This window comes from Mchenga conophoros, linkage group LG3 (genome assembly GCF_057382185.1).
Source record: "Mchenga conophoros isolate Kocher_MC1m ecotype Shallow Benthic linkage group LG3, M_conophoros_male_GT1.1, whole genome shotgun sequence".
Taxonomy (NCBI): domain Eukaryota; kingdom Metazoa; phylum Chordata; class Actinopteri; order Cichliformes; family Cichlidae; genus Mchenga; species Mchenga conophoros.
The window spans coordinates 20,374,847-20,395,761 of record NC_140528.1 but is presented as its reverse complement, the minus strand read 5'-3'; the positions used below and the strand labels follow the sequence as shown (position 1 = coordinate 20,395,761).

The 20,915-nt window shown below is 42.6% G+C and overlaps 1 protein-coding gene across 1 annotated transcript in view; it reads left to right on the top strand.

Annotated features, from left to right (window-relative positions):
- Positions 1-20,559, top strand: part of LOC146577615 (NACHT, LRR and PYD domains-containing protein 12-like) — a 199,808-nt gene extending 179,249 nt beyond the window's left edge. Inside the window, exon 9 of the mRNA XM_085267685.1 lies at positions 20,364-20,559. Within this exon, the coding sequence (XP_085123811.1) occupies positions 20,364-20,559 (196 nt within the window). The remainder of the gene's footprint in view (positions 1-20,363) is intronic.
- Positions 20,560-20,915: the final 356 nt, after the last annotated feature.

Below are 20,915 nucleotides of genomic sequence, written 5' to 3'. Positions count from 1 at the left end.
AACTATTGTTTGACACCTGATTGTTCTGTAAATAGTTTGAAATGATTATATGAAAAACGTCTGAGCCTTGGCTGCATTTTTTGGTAAATAGTACCATATAACTTTGTTGTTTGCAAAATGTGTGCGTATTTTTAAAAATGTACAATCTCTATTTGCATTTCAAGTTATGAAGATGATTCGTTAAACATGTGTGTGGTTTTTACAGTCAAAATATCACTTTCTACTTGTATTTTAAATTTTGTCTGAATTTAGATAAATTGTGCTGATACAGTTGGTCAAAATGAGAAAATAACAGATTGGCAAGATAAACTGTTTTTAAAGGTAAAATATAGAGGCCACATCAAAAGTAGTCAAGAAGGGTTAAAGGCTAAAAGCAAAGTTGTCACTGTTGGGTCTGTGTTTCCACAAGCCCCGCTAATTCTAGAGACTTATTCATCATGAAGAAAACAAGACAGTCGATCGATCAATTATTTGCGAAAGGGAGGCCTCGTCTGTGTCCACCACGAAAATGACCACAGATCTGACCTCCTCCTGCTACCTTTTATTGGGAGACAGTTCACACAAAACACATCAGAACAAAGCCACGCCCCCTTTGTTCTAAGACAAAGCATTTTATATATATGTGTGAACTTCTGTAAGAATGTGTGTGTGTGTGTGTGTGTGTGTGTGTGTGTGTGTGTGTGTGTGTGTGTGTGTGTGTGTGTGTGTGTGTGTGTCAGACCTCCTGCTGACCAAAGGGTCGTAAACCCAGGAAGTTTACATCAAAAGAAACAGATCTTCCAGATAGGATGTATCTACAATAAAACCTCCCCCAGCACAGAGTGGTTGGAGAGGTGGCCAGGATCAAAGGAATGGCTTTGATCCTACTGCTTGAACTAAGACTGTACAAATTTAAGAAACACAATGGCAACATTCAACAATTAGACTTAACAGTCACCAAGTACTGTTTATATTTGTGTGTATTGCTGCAGCTTTTTTGAGTATTAATTTGGTGCCTTTGTGTGAAATAATGGTATTGTGAGTGATCCATATAGTCACAAAGAATAGCCACTTGTTTCTGTGCTACCAAAGTTCCCCGGCTTTCATTCAAAATGTGTTTATCGTCAGCACCTGCACATTAAACTACTTAAACATTATAAATGTCTTCAAGCTCACACTGAGGCCTGTGGGGTACTATCAGCCACTGAGACAGTACACACATTTATATGTGTTTGTATATGAATATTTCATACTTTAAGACTGCCTGTTTATTTAAGGGAGATGAACAAAATACATTGGAATTGTACAAAATAATATCATGGATGATAAATTAAATAGATTTTAAGTAGATGCTTGTGCATTCTTAAAGTCTTATATGTTGAACTGAACTATGTGATCTGTTCAAAGCCTTAATCTTAATTTGAAGTGAAATGTGCATTTTGAGTTTATACACTATGTATATAAGGCGACCGTTTCCTTTTGCAGTATTTTTGTGTGGTGTACTTTTCTATGTCTTAACAAAAGGGGAACAAAGGTGTTTAAGTTCACCTAGGATGATGTGTTTTAATTTTCACATGGTCTTGCTTGAATTTGACCCTGACAAAGGCGTATGAACTCTGTCAGCTGTTTGGAGTTTCCATTTTCTAAACTTCTACATTCTGAACCTTCTTCAGCTCTGAACAGATGATGAAACACTGAATGATTTCAAGCTCACACTTTGTCTAATAAACTTACATCTTTCATTCTGTAGCTCTCTTCACGACAACACAGACACAGGTCGGTTCTTTGAAACGGGCGTTTATTACTTGGGCCTTCTCTCCTCAGCTTCACCATCACCATCACCAGTACGCCGATACGCCATTACGCCATTACGCCAATACGCCGTGAGAACTGGTCACGAGCGAACAGTACAAACAATTAGCAACTTTACAGTACACATATTAAGTCCAAACACAAAATAAAAAACATTTCTCAAATGACAAATACCTCGTTGGCTGCTTGTCCTGAAAAGAGGTCCTTAAGTCCTTGTATTGCCCTTTCTTTTAGTAAACTTTTAGCTTAAATCGCTTCATGAGAGACATCTGCTCCCTCGCAGTCCATGAAAAGTCTCGTGTGCTCTCGTTAAGGGTATTCTCACGAGACACTAGCTCTCACCTTACACATGTACATTTCAAATAAAGACATTTCAACGCAAACTATATATATTCATGAAATTATGTAACTTAACATTTTAACAGCATTTACACTCCCACCAAAATCACTCATTGACTTAAAATGAGAGATTTTCCTCAATGAAAATTATAAGGAAGTGATGTGTGAGTGTACATTTAAGTGTAGGTCATTTAGCTTTACGTGTGTTTTAGGTGGCCTCAAGTAATGTAACTACTTTGTGAACAGGCCTCTCAAGGAAAACTGATTTAGTGATTGGTTTTCCCTTATCAAAAGTAGTGTCACTGAGCAGAAGCTTTAGCTTTCGCACCTTGCCATCTGCGCTGGGCAGGGCTTCCACAACCCTTGCAAGCTTCCACTGGTTTCTTGGTGCACTGTCATCCTTTAATATTACAATGTCATCTGGTTGCAAGTTTCGTGACAGCTTCTGCCATTTCTGTCGTTGTTGGAGGTTTAGCAGGTATTCTCGTTTCCATCGTTGCCAAAATTCATTGGCCAAAAACTGCACTCTTCTCCACCTTTTGTGCAGATAGAGATCTTCTTTGCAGAATTGTCCAGGGGGTGGCAGAATTACAGATGATTTCATGGTTAGAATGTGGTTGGGAGTGAGGGGTTCCGGACCAGTAGGATCGTGAAGATGCTCGACACTTAGTGGCCTGCTGTTGATTATGGTCATTGTTTCATACAGAAACGTTCTTAGAGTTGTGGTGTCAAGTCTGCTGGCGGACTTGTCGAGCATAGCTATCAGGATGCTTCGGATTGTTCGAATCTGGCGTTCCCAAACTCCTCCCATATGACTAGCTGATGGGACATTCAGCACAAATTCACAACCAAGCGCCCTTGTACGGTCTTGATCCATTCCTTCAAGCAATTCAGAAAGCTCCTTTCTAGCACCAACAAAGTTTGTGCCTCTATCACATCTTAGCTGGCGCACGGGTCCTCGAATAGCTATGAATGATCGAAGTGCATTCATGAATGCGTCTGTTGTCAAATCGTCAAGGGTTTCTATGTGAACTGCTCTAGAACATAGGCAGGTGAATAACAATCCGTATCGTTTCAACTCTCTCCTTCCTTCCTTCACAATAAAGGGGCCAAAACAATCAAGCCCACAATAAGTAAAGGGGGGAGATGTCTCAATTCTCTCTCCTGGTAGATTTGCCATTTGTTGAACCTCAGTTGTTCTTCTGTATCGTCTACATTTTACACACTTGTAAATGTGTGAGGAGACCACACTTCCACATCCTAGGACCCATATTCCGCTTGCGCGCAACTCGTTCATGGTCATGCCCCTTCCTTGATGGTGTATAAGCTCATGATGATGTTTGACCAGCAGAGCTGACACATGAGATTTTTTCGGAAGAATCGCAGGATGCTTTACATCATGGTGTAAGGCTGACTGAGACAGCCGTCCTCCCACCCTAAGAACATTGGTTTCGTCCAGGAAAGCGTTCAGCTGGCGTAGCCTGTTGTGCCTGCTCAAAGTGTGTTCCTTCTTGCCTCTTATTTTCTTTATGTCTTCAGCGAAAGCGTCTTCTTGTACGAGTTTGATGATGAAGATCTCTGCTTCTCTTCGTTCTTCAAGATTAGTCGACTCATTAGTTCTCGACTGAAATCCCTTAAACTCTCTGACAAATCTCTTGAGCCTGGCAATGGCTCTCACCACTCTGGACCAGTCAGAAAATTTAGTTAAACGGTTTACCATTGGATTCTGTTCTCTTGCTTTAACTGCATGAACATGTGCTCTCCGAAGTTCAGGATCAGTAGCCTCAACTTCTCCCACCATTCCCACTTCATGTGGGAGATTTTGCTGCCAAAGGAAGTTGGGTCCTTTCAGCCAGCTAGATTCTTTCATTTGAACTGCAGTCAATCCTCTTGAGGCTCCATCAGCTGGGTTGTTTTCAGAGTTGACATGTCGCCATTGTTCAGGTTTTGTGCTAGATCTTATTCGCTGGATGCGGTTGGCCACGAATGTTTGGAACCTTTTAGCATCATTGTTCACATAGCCAAGGACCACCTTTGAGTCAGTCCAGTAATACTCTTGCACATTTTCAATCTCCAGCTCGCCTCTAATGATATCACCAATGCGGACTGAGGTCACAGCTGAAGATAACTCAAGCCTTGGGATGGTTGTTAGTTTGGTAGGGGCTACTCTTGCTTTCCCCAAGACAAGTGAACAACTTATCTGTCCTGTTTCACTCACCGCTCTAAGGTATGAGCATGCACCATACCCTTTGAAGCTTGCATCAGAAAAGTTGTGAAGCTCATATAGTGAGACTTCACCAAAGTTTGATGGAAGGTAGCTTCTTGGAATCTTTAGAACTGCCAAATGAGGCAGATCTTTGAGCCATGACTCCCATTGTGGCTGGATGTGCTCGGGGAGAGGTTCGTCCCAGCTTACCTTGTCTCTACACAGTGTTTGAAGAATCTGTTTGCCGATAAGTAGGAATGGAGCCACGAAACCTAGTGGATCATAGACTGAGGCAACAGTTGAGAGAACGCCTCTCCTTGTCAGTGGGTTTTCTTTTACCACCACCCTGAACTGAAATTCATCCGCCTCAACACACCACTGAACTCCAAGTGCTCGCTCGATATGAAGTTCTCCTAGAGCCATGTTTAGATCTTTGGTCTGAACATATTCTTGTGGTGGAATTGTTGCAATCACACTCTCATCGTTGGATACAAACTTATGTAGCCGTAGATTTCCTGTTTTGCACAGAGCTCTTGATTCCTTTACCAGGCGTATAGCTTCAGCAGTCGACCTTACACTTGTCAGGCCATCATCTACATAGAAGCTTCTTTGGATGAACTTAATGGCTTCTTTGCTGAACTTGCCTTGGCCTTGTGAAGCTAGGTATTTCAGTCCAAAGTTGGAGCAACCGGGGGATGAAGCTGCCCCAAAGAGGTGTACCTTCATCCTGTACACTGAGGGTTCAGAATCCAAATCACCTCCATCCCACCAGAGGAACCTGAGATAATCTTGATGTTCCCTTGCAACGTGGAACTGGTGAAACATTTTTTCGATGTCGCACATTATGGCTATAGGACCCTTTCTAAATCGACACAACACACCAACTAATGTGTTAGTCAGGTCTGGACCTGTCAAGAGATGGTCATTTAGAGAGGTTTCTTGGTAGCGTGCCGAACAATCGAAAACCACACGGATCTTCCCGGGCTTGTGGGGATGGTAGACACCATGGTGCGGTATGTACCATGCTGGCTGGTTGTCTAATTCAGACTGTGGCACATTCTCAGCATCTCTTCTACTTATGATTTCATTCATGAAATTGACATAGTCCGTGTAATATTGTTCATTTCTCCTCAGTCGACGCTCTAATGAGCTGAGCCTGTGAACTGCACACTGTTTATTGTCTGGAAGATTAGGTTTGTCTGTCTTGAAAGGAAGCGGAAGTTCATAGTGGCCATCTTCCTTCTGTCTTATTCCAGCTTTCACTTTAGACAGAAAGAGGAGGTCCTCCTGAGAAACTGGATTATCATCTGTTGAGTGATCTGTGAAATCTGATTCAAAAGTCTTAATTATGTCAAGTGGGTTGATCTCTTTGACTTGAGTCCTGCACGCAAAGTGCACTTCCTTCTTTAGCTGAACTGATGGATGCACAGTTGGTGTCACTTGTCGTACTATGATTCTATGACTGAATCCTATTGGATCGCTGTTGTCGCTTGCTGAATGTGAGCAACCAACAATGCTCCAGCCCAGATCAGTCCGCTGCGCATATGGATGATTTTCGTCACCAGACAGGATCTCTCTTGGGAGGAGGGCTCGTTGACAGTTGTAGCCTATAAGAAGGCCTACTTCGCAATCCAACTGTGGTGGAATCTTTTCTGACAGTTGCTCTAGATGTGGCCATTTTAGAGCTGTTTCAGAGGTAGGAATGTGCAGCCTGTTTACTGGAATAAATTCTCTTGTGAAAACAGGTGGTAGTGGAATCCTTTTCTCTGAGTTGTATCCTCTCACTTGTAGACCTGTCATTTTCTGACATGGAATAACTGTCGACTTGGCAGACATTGTGGACAGTCGCAGACTGACATTCTCTCTGTTTGTGTTCAGGCCTTGAGCTACTTCATCTAGTATGAAGGTGGTATCACTCTGTGTGTCTAAGAGTGCATAAACTAGCAGTTCTTGATCTGGCTGCTTAATAGATGACACCCAGACTGGCAAGATAGAAGATGTTCGTGTGCTTAGACCCTCTTGAATAACTCTGTTGGAAGTGGCTGTTGCGGTCCTTTCTGTGGTGTCTGCCTTGTCCTTTGAAATTTCACTTGCATTTAGGTGGATTGGCCTTTGACGTTCCTTGAACTTATCGTCATGCAAACATGTTGGGTGTCTCTTTTGGCATTTCTCACACGTGCTTTTGTTATCACATTTTCTTGAGTGATGACCGGTCTTCAAACATCCAAAGCAAAGCTTCTCTGTGTGTACAAACTTAACACGATCCTGAACTGTCTTTTCTGTGAAACTTCGGCATTTGTCTAGGATGTGTCCTGTCCTTTTGCAGAAAACACATGATGTAATACTGCTCTGTGTTGTAGTTGTGGTCAGAGTCTTTCCTTGAACTATTTGGCTTCGTAGATGCCTTGGTTTCTCGCTTTCAACACTCTTAAGTGCTTGTATTGAGGAAATTGGATCGCAAGCAAGATCTGCTTCCTTTGATAGGAAGTCAACAAACACCTTGAATGGTGGGTACTCAGCTTTCACTTGTCTGACTTCCATCACTTTGCGATTCCAGCTGGAAACCAACCAATCTGGCAATTTCAGCAGAATCCTCTGACTCTCAACGCAGTCATTCAAGACCTCCAGCATCTTGACATGAGACATGGCAGCCTCACAGCTCTTGAGAAAGTCTGCAAATTCTCTTAGCTCGCAAGCATCCTTAGAACCTATCTTTGGCCATGCATGCAGCTTGTCTCTGAGTGACTTCCCAATTAGGAATGGGTCTCCGAAACGTTTCTCTAAAAGCTTCCAGGCTGAGTCATATGCTGCTTCTGTGCCCAATAGAAGAAATCCTTCCACGGCCTTCTTTGCTGTGCCACCTAAGTACTTTCTTAGGTAATACAGTTTTTCATTCTTTGGGATGTTCTTCCTTTCTATTAATGTTTCAAAGGACAGTTGCCAGTCTTTGAACTTCAAGGGATCTCCTGTAAACACCCCAGGCTCTGGTGTTGGGAGCCGGTTTGCACTCATAGCTTCTACTAGTGCATTGACCAGATCTAAGCTATTCTGCTCTTGAGGCCTCAACACTGAGGCTGGAGGAGACTGAGGTAGCTGTTGTGGACAAGGAGCTTGACTTGTGACTGCTAGGGATTGAGGAATAAATGGGGGACTTGATGCATTGAGAGAATGGGTTGTGACTGGAAGTACTGTGGAGTCAGCGACTCTAAGCTCTGGCAGTACTTCACTACCATACGACAAATCAGTTGCTTCTATGTTTTCTTCAGCTTCATCATAGACCCTCACTCGAGCTCTAGCAGCATTTAGCTTCTTTACTTCTTCTAGGCGTGCAAGTTTTCTACGTTTATCTTGGATTGCTTGCTGTCTGGCTAGGTTCTCAGCCTCTAACATTTGAAGTTCTGTTTCTTCCCTTTCTTGCTCCTCCAACACTGCCAAGACTTCCTGAGTTGCAGCAGCTTCAGCTACAGCCTCTATTCTTTTGACAGAGTGGCTGCTAGAGTGGGTAGAACTACATCCTTGACGAGACAGTGGTCTAGAAACAGAACCTGTTGAGCCTAGAACAGATCCAGCATCAGGCCAAGACTCTTCATCTTTATCTGCTTCATGACCTTTAAGCTGTCTCTCTGCTCTTTGAATAATAAATTCTGAGAATGACATGCATGTATCAACCCTGCGCCGCAGGTCTGGTTCAGGGGTTTGCGCTTGACGCAGCTCCTCATAAACCACCTTTACATCAGAACAGGTGCTTTTGATGTTCTCAATAAGCTCAGTTAACTCATCCTTAGAAGCATCACCACTTAATAACTCTTTGCCTATTCGTGCATGACACCTCCACTTCTCATAGATGATTTTGTATTTGCGTTGAATGTGCTTCAGTCTCTCATCTTGGTATGCTCTTCCCCTTTCTGTTAGGGTACGCGCCCTCTCACTTCTTCGAAGCCCCTCTAGTTCTGCTGCAGATTCAGTGACAGTAGCTTCAGCTTGAGCGGATTGTTCAGCATCTTTATGGCAGGTCTCTCTGCTTATGTTAGACATGTTGAGATTATAGCAGTGTGATTGTGCAGCTATTAAACTTCAACTAGATTTCTTCTGGACTATGTGTAAGTGAAAGTTGCAATAAACTTAATTTGAATTAAGGTTCATAAATGTATGTATGAGTCTTCCAACACACTGTTGACTTCAATACTGAACTTAAGTTTCAAACAGACAAGAACAACAAAAATCACCTTATCACAAATATACAATAACAGTGTAAATGTACTTAGAAATACCTTAAATCCTTATCATTTACATTACTAAAGGTTTTCAAGTTTTCACATCAGTATAGTACCCCTTTAAAATTCACATAAGGTGCCCTTTAAACTCAGCAGATTTTGTATAACTCAAAATTACTCATAACCTGTGAGCTTGTTAAATATTTACTTGTTTGTTCTATGAACCTTGTGATGTACAACAACTATAAATGCAAACACATTGGATTAATCTCTACATTAAGCAAGCAAGAATAACAGATGAGTCCCTTAGTTGCAATTTTCACATTTAACCACTTCTCACACCACCTTAACGTCACTTTGTGGTAGAGCTTCTCCTGATCTTAAACGTGAAAATTAGCGCTTTAACTCAGTCTAACCACCGTTGCTTGTTAATGCTGTGCCGATATGCGTTATGCACTCTGCTTATCTGACGTGATGCACCGGATCCGCGTCGTTTCGTCATCCGCGGCGATCCTGTCCTCTCCTACCCGTGTTGAGCAGGCGAGTTCTCACTGTAGCTCTCTTCACGACAACACAGACACAGGTCGGTTCTTTGAAACGGGCGTTTATTACTTGGGCCTTCTCTCCTCAGCTTCACCATCACCATCACCAGTACGCCGATACGCCATTACGCCATTACGCCAATACGACGTGAGAACTGGTCACGAGCGAACAGTACAAACAATTAGCAACTTTACAGTACACATATTAAGTCCAAACACAAAATAAAAAACATTTCTCAAATGACAAATACCTCGTTGGCTGCTTGTCCTGAAAAGAGGTCCTTAAGTCCTTGTATTGCCCTTTCTTTTAGTAAACTTTTAGCTTAAATCGCTTCATGAGAGACATCTGCTCCCTCGCAGTCCATGAAAAGTCTCGTGTGCTCTCGTTAAGGGTATTCTCACGAGACACTAGCTCTCACCTTACACATGTACATTTCAAATAAAGACATTTCAACGCAAACTATATATATTCATGAAATTATGTAACTTAACATTTTAACAGCATTTACACTCCCACCAAAATCACTCATTGACTTAAAATGAGAGATTTTCCTCAATGAAAATTATAAGGAAGTGATGTGTGAGTGTACATTTAAGTGTAGGTCATTTAGCTTTACGTGTGTTTTAGGTGGCCTCAAGTAATGTAACTACTTTGTGAACAGGCCTCTCAAGGAAAACTGATTTAGTGATTGGTTTTCCCTTATCAAAAGTAGTGTCACTGAGCAGAAGCTTTAGCTTTCGCACCTTGCCATCTGCGCTGGGCAGGGCTTCCACAACCCTTGCAAGCTTCCACTGGTTTCTTGGTGCACTGTCATCCTTTAATATTACAATGTCATCTGGTTGCAAGTTTCGTGACAGCTTCTGCCATTTCTGTCGTTGTTGGAGGTTTAGCAGGTATTCTCGTTTCCATCGTTGCCAAAATTCATTGGCCAAAAACTGCACTCTTCTCCACCTTTTGTGCAGATAGAGATCTTCTTTGCAGAATTGTCCAGGGGGTGGCAGAATTACAGATGATTTCATGGTTAGAATGTGGTTGGGAGTGAGGGGTTCCGGACCAGTAGGATCGTGAAGATGCTCGACACTTAGTGGCCTGCTGTTGATTATGGTCATTGTTTCATACAGAAACGTTCTTAGAGTTGTGGTGTCAAGTCTGCTGGCGGACTTGTCGAGCATAGCTATCAGGATGCTTCGGATTGTTCGAATCTGGCGTTCCCAAACTCCTCCCATATGACTAGCTGATGGGACATTCAGCACAAATTCACAACCAAGCGCCCTTGTACGGTCTTGATCCATTCCTTCAAGCAATTCAGAAAGCTCCTTTCTAGCACCAACAAAGTTTGTGCCTCTATCACATCTTAGCTGGCGCACGGGTCCTCGAATAGCTATGAATGATCGAAGTGCATTCATGAATGCGTCTGTTGTCAAATCGTCAAGGGTTTCTATGTGAACTGCTCTAGAACATAGGCAGGTGAATAACAATCCGTATCGTTTCAACTCTCTCCTTCCTTCCTTCACAATAAAGGGGCCAAAACAATCAAGCCCACAATAAGTAAAGGGGGGAGATGTCTCAATTCTCTCTCCTGGTAGATTTGCCATTTGTTGAACCTCAGTTGTTCTTCTGTATCGTCTACATTTTACACACTTGTAAATGTGTGAGGAGACCACACTTCCACATCCTAGGACCCATATTCCGCTTGCGCGCAACTCGTTCATGGTCATGCCCCTTCCTTGATGGTGTATAAGCTCATGATGATGTTTGACCAGCAGAGCTGACACATGAGATTTTTTCGGAAGAATCGCAGGATGCTTTACATCATGGTGTAAGGCTGACTGAGACAGCCGTCCTCCCACCCTAAGAACATTGGTTTCGTCCAGGAAAGCGTTCAGCTGGCGTAGCCTGTTGTGCCTGCTCAAAGTGTGTTCCTTCTTGCCTCTTATTTTCTTTATGTCTTCAGCGAAAGCGTCTTCTTGTACGAGTTTGATGATGAAGATCTCTGCTTCTCTTCGTTCTTCAAGATTAGTCGACTCATTAGTTCTCGACTGAAATCCCTTAAACTCTCTGACAAATCTCTTGAGCCTGGCAATGGCTCTCACCACTCTGGACCAGTCAGAAAATTTAGTTAAACGGTTTACCATTGGATTCTGTTCTCTTGCTTTAACTGCATGAACATGTGCTCTCCGAAGTTCAGGATCAGTAGCCTCAACTTCTCCCACCATTCCCACTTCATGTGGGAGATTTTGCTGCCAAAGGAAGTTGGGTCCTTTCAGCCAGCTAGATTCTTTCATTTGAACTGCAGTCAATCCTCTTGAGGCTCCATCAGCTGGGTTGTTTTCAGAGTTGACATGTCGCCATTGTTCAGGTTTTGTGCTAGATCTTATTCGCTGGATGCGGTTGGCCACGAATGTTTGGAACCTTTTAGCATCATTGTTCACATAGCCAAGGACCACCTTTGAGTCAGTCCAGTAATACTCTTGCACATTTTCAATCTCCAGCTCGCCTCTAATGATATCACCAATGCGGACTGAGGTCACAGCTGAAGATAACTCAAGCCTTGGGATGGTTGTTAGTTTGGTAGGGGCTACTCTTGCTTTCCCCAAGACAAGTGAACAACTTATCTGTCCTGTTTCACTCACCGCTCTAAGGTATGAGCATGCACCATACCCTTTGAAGCTTGCATCAGAAAAGTTGTGAAGCTCATATAGTGAGACTTCACCAAAGTTTGATGGAAGGTAGCTTCTTGGAATCTTTAGAACTGCCAAATGAGGCAGATCTTTGAGCCATGACTCCCATTGTGGCTGGATGTGCTCGGGGAGAGGTTCGTCCCAGCTTACCTTGTCTCTACACAGTGTTTGAAGAATCTGTTTGCCGATAAGTAGGAATGGAGCCACGAAACCTAGTGGATCATAGACTGAGGCAACAGTTGAGAGAACGCCTCTCCTTGTCAGTGGGTTTTCTTTTACCACCACCCTGAACTGAAATTCATCCGCCTCAACACACCACTGAACTCCAAGTGCTCGCTCGATATGAAGTTCTCCTAGAGCCATGTTTAGATCTTTGGTCTGAACATATTCTTGTGGTGGAATTGTTGCAATCACACTCTCATCGTTGGATACAAACTTATGTAGCCGTAGATTTCCTGTTTTGCACAGAGCTCTTGATTCCTTTACCAGGCGTATAGCTTCAGCAGTCGACCTTACACTTGTCAGGCCATCATCTACATAGAAGCTTCTTTGGATGAACTTAATGGCTTCTTTGCTGAACTTGCCTTGGCCTTGTGAAGCTAGGTATTTCAGTCCAAAGTTGGAGCAACCGGGGGATGAAGCTGCCCCAAAGAGGTGTACCTTCATCCTGTACACTGAGGGTTCAGAATCCAAATCACCTCCATCCCACCAGAGGAACCTGAGATAATCTTGATGTTCCCTTGCAACGTGGAACTGGTGAAACATTTTTTCGATGTCGCACATTATGGCTATAGGACCCTTTCTAAATCGACACAACACACCAACTAATGTGTTAGTCAGGTCTGGACCTGTCAAGAGATGGTCATTTAGAGAGGTTTCTTGGTAGCGTGCCGAACAATCGAAAACCACACGGATCTTCCCGGGCTTGTGGGGATGGTAGACACCATGGTGCGGTATGTACCATGCTGGCTGGTTGTCTAATTCAGACTGTGGCACATTCTCAGCATCTCTTCTACTTATGATTTCATTCATGAAATTGACATAGTCCGTGTAATATTGTTCATTTCTCCTCAGTCGACGCTCTAATGAGCTGAGCCTGTGAACTGCACACTGTTTATTGTCTGGAAGATTAGGTTTGTCTGTCTTGAAAGGAAGCGGAAGTTCATAGTGGCCATCTTCCTTCTGTCTTATTCCAGCTTTCACTTTAGACAGAAAGAGGAGGTCCTCCTGAGAAACTGGATTATCATCTGTTGAGTGATCTGTGAAATCTGATTCAAAAGTCTTAATTATGTCAAGTGGGTTGATCTCTTTGACTTGAGTCCTGCACGCAAAGTGCACTTCCTTCTTTAGCTGAACTGATGGATGCACAGTTGGTGTCACTTGTCGTACTATGATTCTATGACTGAATCCTATTGGATCGCTGTTGTCGCTTGCTGAATGTGAGCAACCAACAATGCTCCAGCCCAGATCAGTCCGCTGCGCATATGGATGATTTTCGTCACCAGACAGGATCTCTCTTGGGAGGAGGGCTCGTTGACAGTTGTAGCCTATAAGAAGGCCTACTTCGCAATCCAACTGTGGTGGAATCTTTTCTGACAGTTGCTCTAGATGTGGCCATTTTAGAGCTGTTTCAGAGGTAGGAATGTGCAGCCTGTTTACTGGAATAAATTCTCTTGTGAAAACAGGTGGTAGTGGAATCCTTTTCTCTGAGTTGTATCCTCTCACTTGTAGACCTGTCATTTTCTGACATGGAATAACTGTCGACTTGGCAGACATTGTGGACAGTCGCAGACTGACATTCTCTCTGTTTGTGTTCAGGCCTTGAGCTACTTCATCTAGTATGAAGGTGGTATCACTCTGTGTGTCTAAGAGTGCATAAACTAGCAGTTCTTGATCTGGCTGCTTAATAGATGACACCCAGACTGGCAAGATAGAAGATGTTCGTGTGCTTAGACCCTCTTGAATAACTCTGTTGGAAGTGGCTGTTGCGGTCCTTTCTGTGGTGTCTGCCTTGTCCTTTGAAATTTCACTTGCATTTAGGTGGATTGGCCTTTGACGTTCCTTGAACTTATCGTCATGCAAACATGTTGGGTGTCTCTTTTGGCATTTCTCACACGTGCTTTTGTTATCACATTTTCTTGAGTGATGACCGGTCTTCAAACATCCAAAGCAAAGCTTCTCTGTGTGTACAAACTTAACACGATCCTGAACTGTCTTTTCTGTGAAACTTCGGCATTTGTCTAGGATGTGTCCTGTCCTTTTGCAGAAAACACATGATGTAATACTGCTCTGTGTTGTAGTTGTGGTCAGAGTCTTTCCTTGAACTATTTGGCTTCGTAGATGCCTTGGTTTCTCGCTTTCAACACTCTTAAGTGCTTGTATTGAGGAAATTGGATCGCAAGCAAGATCTGCTTCCTTTGATAGGAAGTCAACAAACACCTTGAATGGTGGGTACTCAGCTTTCACTTGTCTGACTTCCATCACTTTGCGATTCCAGCTGGAAACCAACCAATCTGGCAATTTCAGCAGAATCCTCTGACTCTCAACGCAGTCATTCAAGACCTCCAGCATCTTGACATGAGACATGGCAGCCTCACAGCTCTTGAGAAAGTCTGCAAATTCTCTTAGCTCGCAAGCATCCTTAGAACCTATCTTTGGCCATGCATGCAGCTTGTCTCTGAGTGACTTCCCAATTAGGAATGGGTCTCCGAAACGTTTCTCTAAAAGCTTCCAGGCTGAGTCATATGCTGCTTCTGTGCCCAATAGAAGAAATCCTTCCACGGCCTTCTTTGCTGTGCCACCTAAGTACTTTCTTAGGTAATACAGTTTTTCATTCTTTGGGATGTTCTTCCTTTCTATTAATGTTTCAAAGGACAGTTGCCAGTCTTTGAACTTCAAGGGATCTCCTGTAAACACCCCAGGCTCTGGTGTTGGGAGCCGGTTTGCACTCATAGCTTCTACTAGTGCATTGACCAGATCTAAGCTATTCTGCTCTTGAGGCCTCAACACTGAGGCTGGAGGAGACTGAGGTAGCTGTTGTGGACAAGGAGCTTGACTTGTGACTGCTAGGGATTGAGGAATAAATGGGGGACTTGATGCATTGAGAGAATGGGTTGTGACTGGAAGTACTGTGGAGTCAGCGACTCTAAGCTCTGGCAGTACTTCACTACCATACGACAAATCAGTTGCTTCTATGTTTTCTTCAGCTTCATCATAGACCCTCACTCGAGCTCTAGCAGCATTTAGCTTCTTTACTTCTTCTAGGCGTGCAAGTTTTCTACGTTTATCTTGGATTGCTTGCTGTCTGGCTAGGTTCTCAGCCTCTAACATTTGAAGTTCTGTTTCTTCCCTTTCTTGCTCCTCCAACACTGCCAAGACTTCCTGAGTTGCAGCAGCTTCAGCTACAGCCTCTATTCTTTTGACAGAGTGGCTGCTAGAGTGGGTAGAACTACATCCTTGACGAGACAGTGGTCTAGAAACAGAACCTGTTGAGCCTAGAACAGATCCAGCATCAGGCCAAGACTCTTCATCTTTATCTGCTTCATGACCTTTAAGCTGTCTCTCTGCTCTTTGAATAATAAATTCTGAGAATGACATGCATGTATCAACCCTGCGCCGCAGGTCTGGTTCAGGGGTTTGCGCTTGACGCAGCTCCTCATAAACCACCTTTACATCAGAACAGGTGCTTTTGATGTTCTCAATAAGCTCAGTTAACTCATCCTTAGAAGCATCACCACTTAATAACTCTTTGCCTATTCGTGCATGACACCTCCACTTCTCATAGATGATTTTGTATTTGCGTTGAATGTGCTTCAGTCTCTCATCTTGGTATGCTCTTCCCCTTTCTGTTAGGGTACGCGCCCTCTCACTTCTTCGAAGCCCCTCTAGTTCTGCTGCAGATTCAGTGACAGTAGCTTCAGCTTGAGCGGATTGTTCAGCATCTTTATGGCAGGTCTCTCTGCTTATGTTAGACATGTTGAGATTATAGCAGTGTGATTGTGCAGCTATTAAACTTCAACTAGATTTCTTCTGGACTATGTGTAAGTGAAAGTTGCAATAAACTTAATTTGAATTAAGGTTCATAAATGTATGTATGAGTCTTCCAACACACTGTTGACTTCAATACTGAACTTAAGTTTCAAACAGACAAGAACAACAAAAATCACCTTATCACAAATATACAATAACAGTGTAAATGTACTTAGAAATACCTTAAATCCTTATCATTTACATTACTAAAGGTTTTCAAGTTTTCACATCAGTATAGTACCCCTTTAAAATTCACATAAGGTGCCCTTTAAACTCAGCAGATTTTGTATAACTCAAAATTACTCATAACCTGTGAGCTTGTTAAATATTTACTTGTTTGTTCTATGAACCTTGTGATGTACAACAACTATAAATGCAAACACATTGGATTAATCTCTACATTAAGCAAGCAAGAATAACAGATGAGTCCCTTAGTTGCAATTTTCACATTTAACCACTTCTCACACCACCTTAACGTCACTTTGTGGTAGAGCTTCTCCTGATCTTAAACGTGAAAATTAGCGCTTTAACTCAGTCTAACCACCGTTGCTTGTTAATGCTGTGCCGATATGCGTTATGCACTCTGCTTATCTGACGTGATGCACCGGATCCGCGTCGTTTCGTCATCCGCGGCGATCCTGTCCTCTCCTACCCGTGTTGAGCAGGCGAGTTCTCACTGTAGCTCTCTTCACGACAACACAGACACAGGTCGGTTCTTTGAAACGGGCGTTTATTACTTGGGCCTTCTCTCCTCAGCTTCACCATCACCATCACCAGTACGCCGATACGCCATTACGCCATTACGCCAATACGACGTGAGAACTGGTCACGAGCGAACAGTACAAACAATTAGCAACTTTACAGTACACATATTAAGTCCAAACACAAAATAAAAAACATTTCTCAAATGACAAATACCTCGTTGGCTGCTTGTCCTGAAAAGAGGTCCTTAAGTCCTTGTATTGCCCTTTCTTTTAGTAAACTTTTAGCTTAAATCGCTTCATGAGAGACATCTGCTCCCTCGCAGTCCATGAAAAGTCTCGTGTGCTCTCGTTAAGGGTATTCTCACGAGACACTAGCTCTCACCTTACACATGTACATTTCAAATAAAGACATTTCAACGCAAACTATATATATTCATGAAATTATGTAACTTAACATTTTAACAGCATTTACACATTCTTTATACAGATTGGAGAGCTGTGGTTTGTCAGAGATCAGCTGTGATTATCTGGCAGCAGCACTGAAGTCCAACCCCTCCCATCTGAGACAGCTGGACCTGAGCTCCAACTACAAGCTGCAGGATTCAGGAGTGAAGCATCTGTGTGGTTTCCTGGAGAGTCCAGGATGTGGACTTGAAACTCTGAGGTCAGTCAGCATGTTTTAGTTGTGCTGAGATGAATATGATGTGAAAGTTGTGCTGACACTAAACTGCAGACATCAGGCTGATATTATACTGATCCACACTGAGGATCTTCATGGTAAAGTCTGTTTTCTTCTTCTCTGGTTTAGTCCATTGACTGCAGCAGAACAATGTTCACATTTCAAACAGTGAGACTCAACGTATGGCCCGCGGCCCACACGCGGCCTGCCCACCTTTCCTGATTCAGAGAGAGGGGACCCTGATTAACTGTGTAGTGTTCTTCCTCACAGTTCTAAGTATCAGACACAACAATGAATAATCCACAGCTGACTGTCTTTAGCAGGTCAAAGGTCACGGCACACAGCAGACAGTGGGAAATATTATAATTCTGATCATTTATCAGCACATATCCATATGTATAAAAACAAAGCTGACACTGTGAGACTTGATCAGAGGTGTGATCATCACAGCAGAGGCCTTTGTGTCAAAGTCACTGAGGATCAAACAGAAACACATGAAGCAGATTTTCCTGTTCTGGCTTTTTATAGCAGATAACCTTCAAAATATTCTGCAGTCCATCAAAAACTGAAGCAAACCATGAATCAACATGTGAACATGAGCTGATGCTGCTGAAGTGAAGCAAAGTTACAGAGGTTTGATTACAGACACAGCTGAGAGTTTGTAATCTGTCATCATTTTAAAAGGTTTACATTTCTTCAGTATATCCACATTTGCAGCTGGTACCTCAACCTCCACTTGTCCAACACAACTGCTGTCCACTGCCTCCATGACATTGTGATTTTGCTGTTGGTCTTCTGTCAGATCTTCATCAATCACTTCTGCACGGGGCACACCTTCAGACTCTGCAGCTGCATAACGAAAGCCTGTAAGATAAAATTAGACATAAGGTAAATGTACACCAATATTCCAATGACAGGTGTGTGATTCATCTGGAAGTTATGTGCGGATTAGTGTACAGTGATAGCAATTTAGTATGTTTTTAGAGGGGGGGGTTGTTTACCTCCGATGGGTGCTCTTTTTCGCTTCCGTTGCGTACGCCTTGAGTGCCGGTCCGAGTCTGATACAGGTATGTCGTCATGCCCCATGTGCAGTGTTGGTGCCCAGTCTGGATTTGTTACATCCATTTCATATGCTGGTTTGCCTGCAATAATGCCAAATCACAAGCTACTCAGTCGACATGATGTGGTTCTGCAGCATCACACATTAGCATGTTTTATCTCATTATCTATGACCTCAGCACATTGAAAATCACACTAAAAGCCTTTCAAGAGTGATATGAATTAATTTAGAACTCACCGGAAAGAAAATGCCGTGAGCAAACCAACAAAAAGCTGGGGATTGCAGAGAACTCGATATCCGCTCGTCTCACCGCTGCAATCCAAGCCTGACGTCTTTGTTTAGTAATATCGGATACATGGGATCCCTCACGTTGCCTCCAGGATGGAAAACGATGAAAAGAGAGCCCGTTATCCAGCTTCTTGCCTTCACGATCGTGTGATCTAACGTTGCAACCGACAACACAACACGTACGATCCATAGCTGAAATGGTATCCTTTGGCTGGCCTACTGTCATGGCGGAAGGGGGCATGGCCCATCTCCCGTGACATCACGCTCCAAAGCCCTATAGGTGGGAAAATGTACCATGTCGACCAATCAAAAATGATATGGAAACATGACATTTGGTTGTTTAGCAAAAGGGGGAAGTTTTAGGAGTGACCGGCAAGAGAGAGCGAGTGAGCGAAAGAGAGAGAGAGAGTTTTGATACGTGAGAGATTTGTGACGTTTACCGTGTTTGGTCTCAAGTTAGTTTGTTGTCTTGTGTATTTAGTGTGTAGCTGTTGTTTTGTTTTGTGTGTCAGTTCTACTAGTGATCGTCACAGTTGCTGCCTTAAAGCCAACAAAGGCAGATTGCAGTGTAAACGCTGAGTGACACACCTGCTGTCAGACCTGCAGGTTTATCCCTGTGCTGTTCTCATATGTGTTAGAGTGACACAAACTATTGTTTGACACCTGATTGTTCTGTAAATAGTTTGAAATGATTATATGAAAAACGTCTGAGCCTTGGCTGCATTTTTTGGTAAATAGTACCATATAACTTTGTTGTTTGCAAAACATGTGCGTATTTTTAAAAATGTACAATCTCTATTTGCATTTCAAGTTATGAAGATGATTCGTTAAACATGTGTGTGGTTTTTACAGTCAAAATATCACTTTCTACTTGTATTTTAAATTTTGTCTGAATTTAGATAAATTGTGCTGATACAGTTGGTCAAAATGAGAAAATAACAGATTGGCAAGATAAACTGTTTTTAAAGGTAAAATATAGAGGCCACATCAAAAGTAGTCAAGAAGGGTTAAAGGCTAAAAGCAAAGTTGTCACCAAGTACTGTTTATATTTGTGTGTATTGCTGCAGCTTTTTTGAGTATTAATTTGGTGCCTTTGTGTGAAATAATGGTATTGTGAGTGATCCATATAGTCACAAAGAATAGCCACTTGTTTCTGTGCTACCAAAGTTCCCCGGCTTTCATTCAAAATGTGTTTATCGTCAGCACCTGCACATTAAACTACTTAAACATTATAAATGTCTTCAAGCTCACACTGAGGCCTGTGGGGTACTATCAGCCACTGAGACAGTACACACATTTATATGTGTTTGTATATGAATATTTCATACTTTAAGACTGCCTGTTTATTTAAGGGAGATGAACAAAATACATTGGAATTGTACAAAATAATATCATGGATGATAAATTAAATAGATTTTAAGTAGATGCTTGTGCATTCTTAAAGTCTTATATGTTGAACTGAACTATGTGATCTGTTCAAAGCCTTAATCTTAATTTGAAGTGAAATGTGCATTTTGAGTTTATACACTATGTATATAAGGCGACCGTTTCCTTTTGCAGTATTTTTGTGTGGTGTACTTTTCTATGTCTTAACAAAAGGGGAACAAAGGTGTTTAAGTTCACCTAGGATGATATGTTTTAATTTTCACATGGTCTTGCTTGAATTTGACCCTGACAAAGGCGTATGAACTCTGTCAGCTGTTTGGAGTTTCCATTTTCTAAACTTCTACATTCTGAACCTTCTTCAGCTCTGAACAGATGATGAAACACTGAATGATTTCAAGCTCACACTTTGTCTAATAAACTTACATCTTTCATTCTTTATACAGATTGAGGGGCTGTGGTTTGTCAGAGATCAGCTGTGATTATCTGGCAGCAGCACTGAAGTCCAACCCCTCCCATCTGAGACAGCTGGACCTGAGCTGGAACAACAAGCTGCAGGATTCAGGAGTGAAGCATCTGTGTGGTTTCCTGGAGAGTCCAGGATGTGGACTTGAAACTCTGAGGTCAGTCAGCATGTTTTAGTTGTGCTGAGATGAATATGATGTGAAAGTTGTGCTGACACTAAACTGCAGACATCAGGCTGATATTATACTGATCCACACTGAGGATCTTCATGGTAAAGTCTGTTTTCTTCTTCTCTGGTTTAGTCCATTGACTGCAGCAGAACAATGTTCACATTTCAAACAGTGAGACTCAACGTATGGCCCGCGGCCCACACGCGGCCTGCCCACTTTTCCTGATTCAGAGAGAGGGGACCCTGATTAACTGTGTAGTGTTCTTCCTCACAGTTCTAAGTATCAGACACAACAATGAATAATCCACAGCTGATTGTCTTTAGCAGGTCAAAGGTCACGGCACACAGCAGACAGTGGGAAATA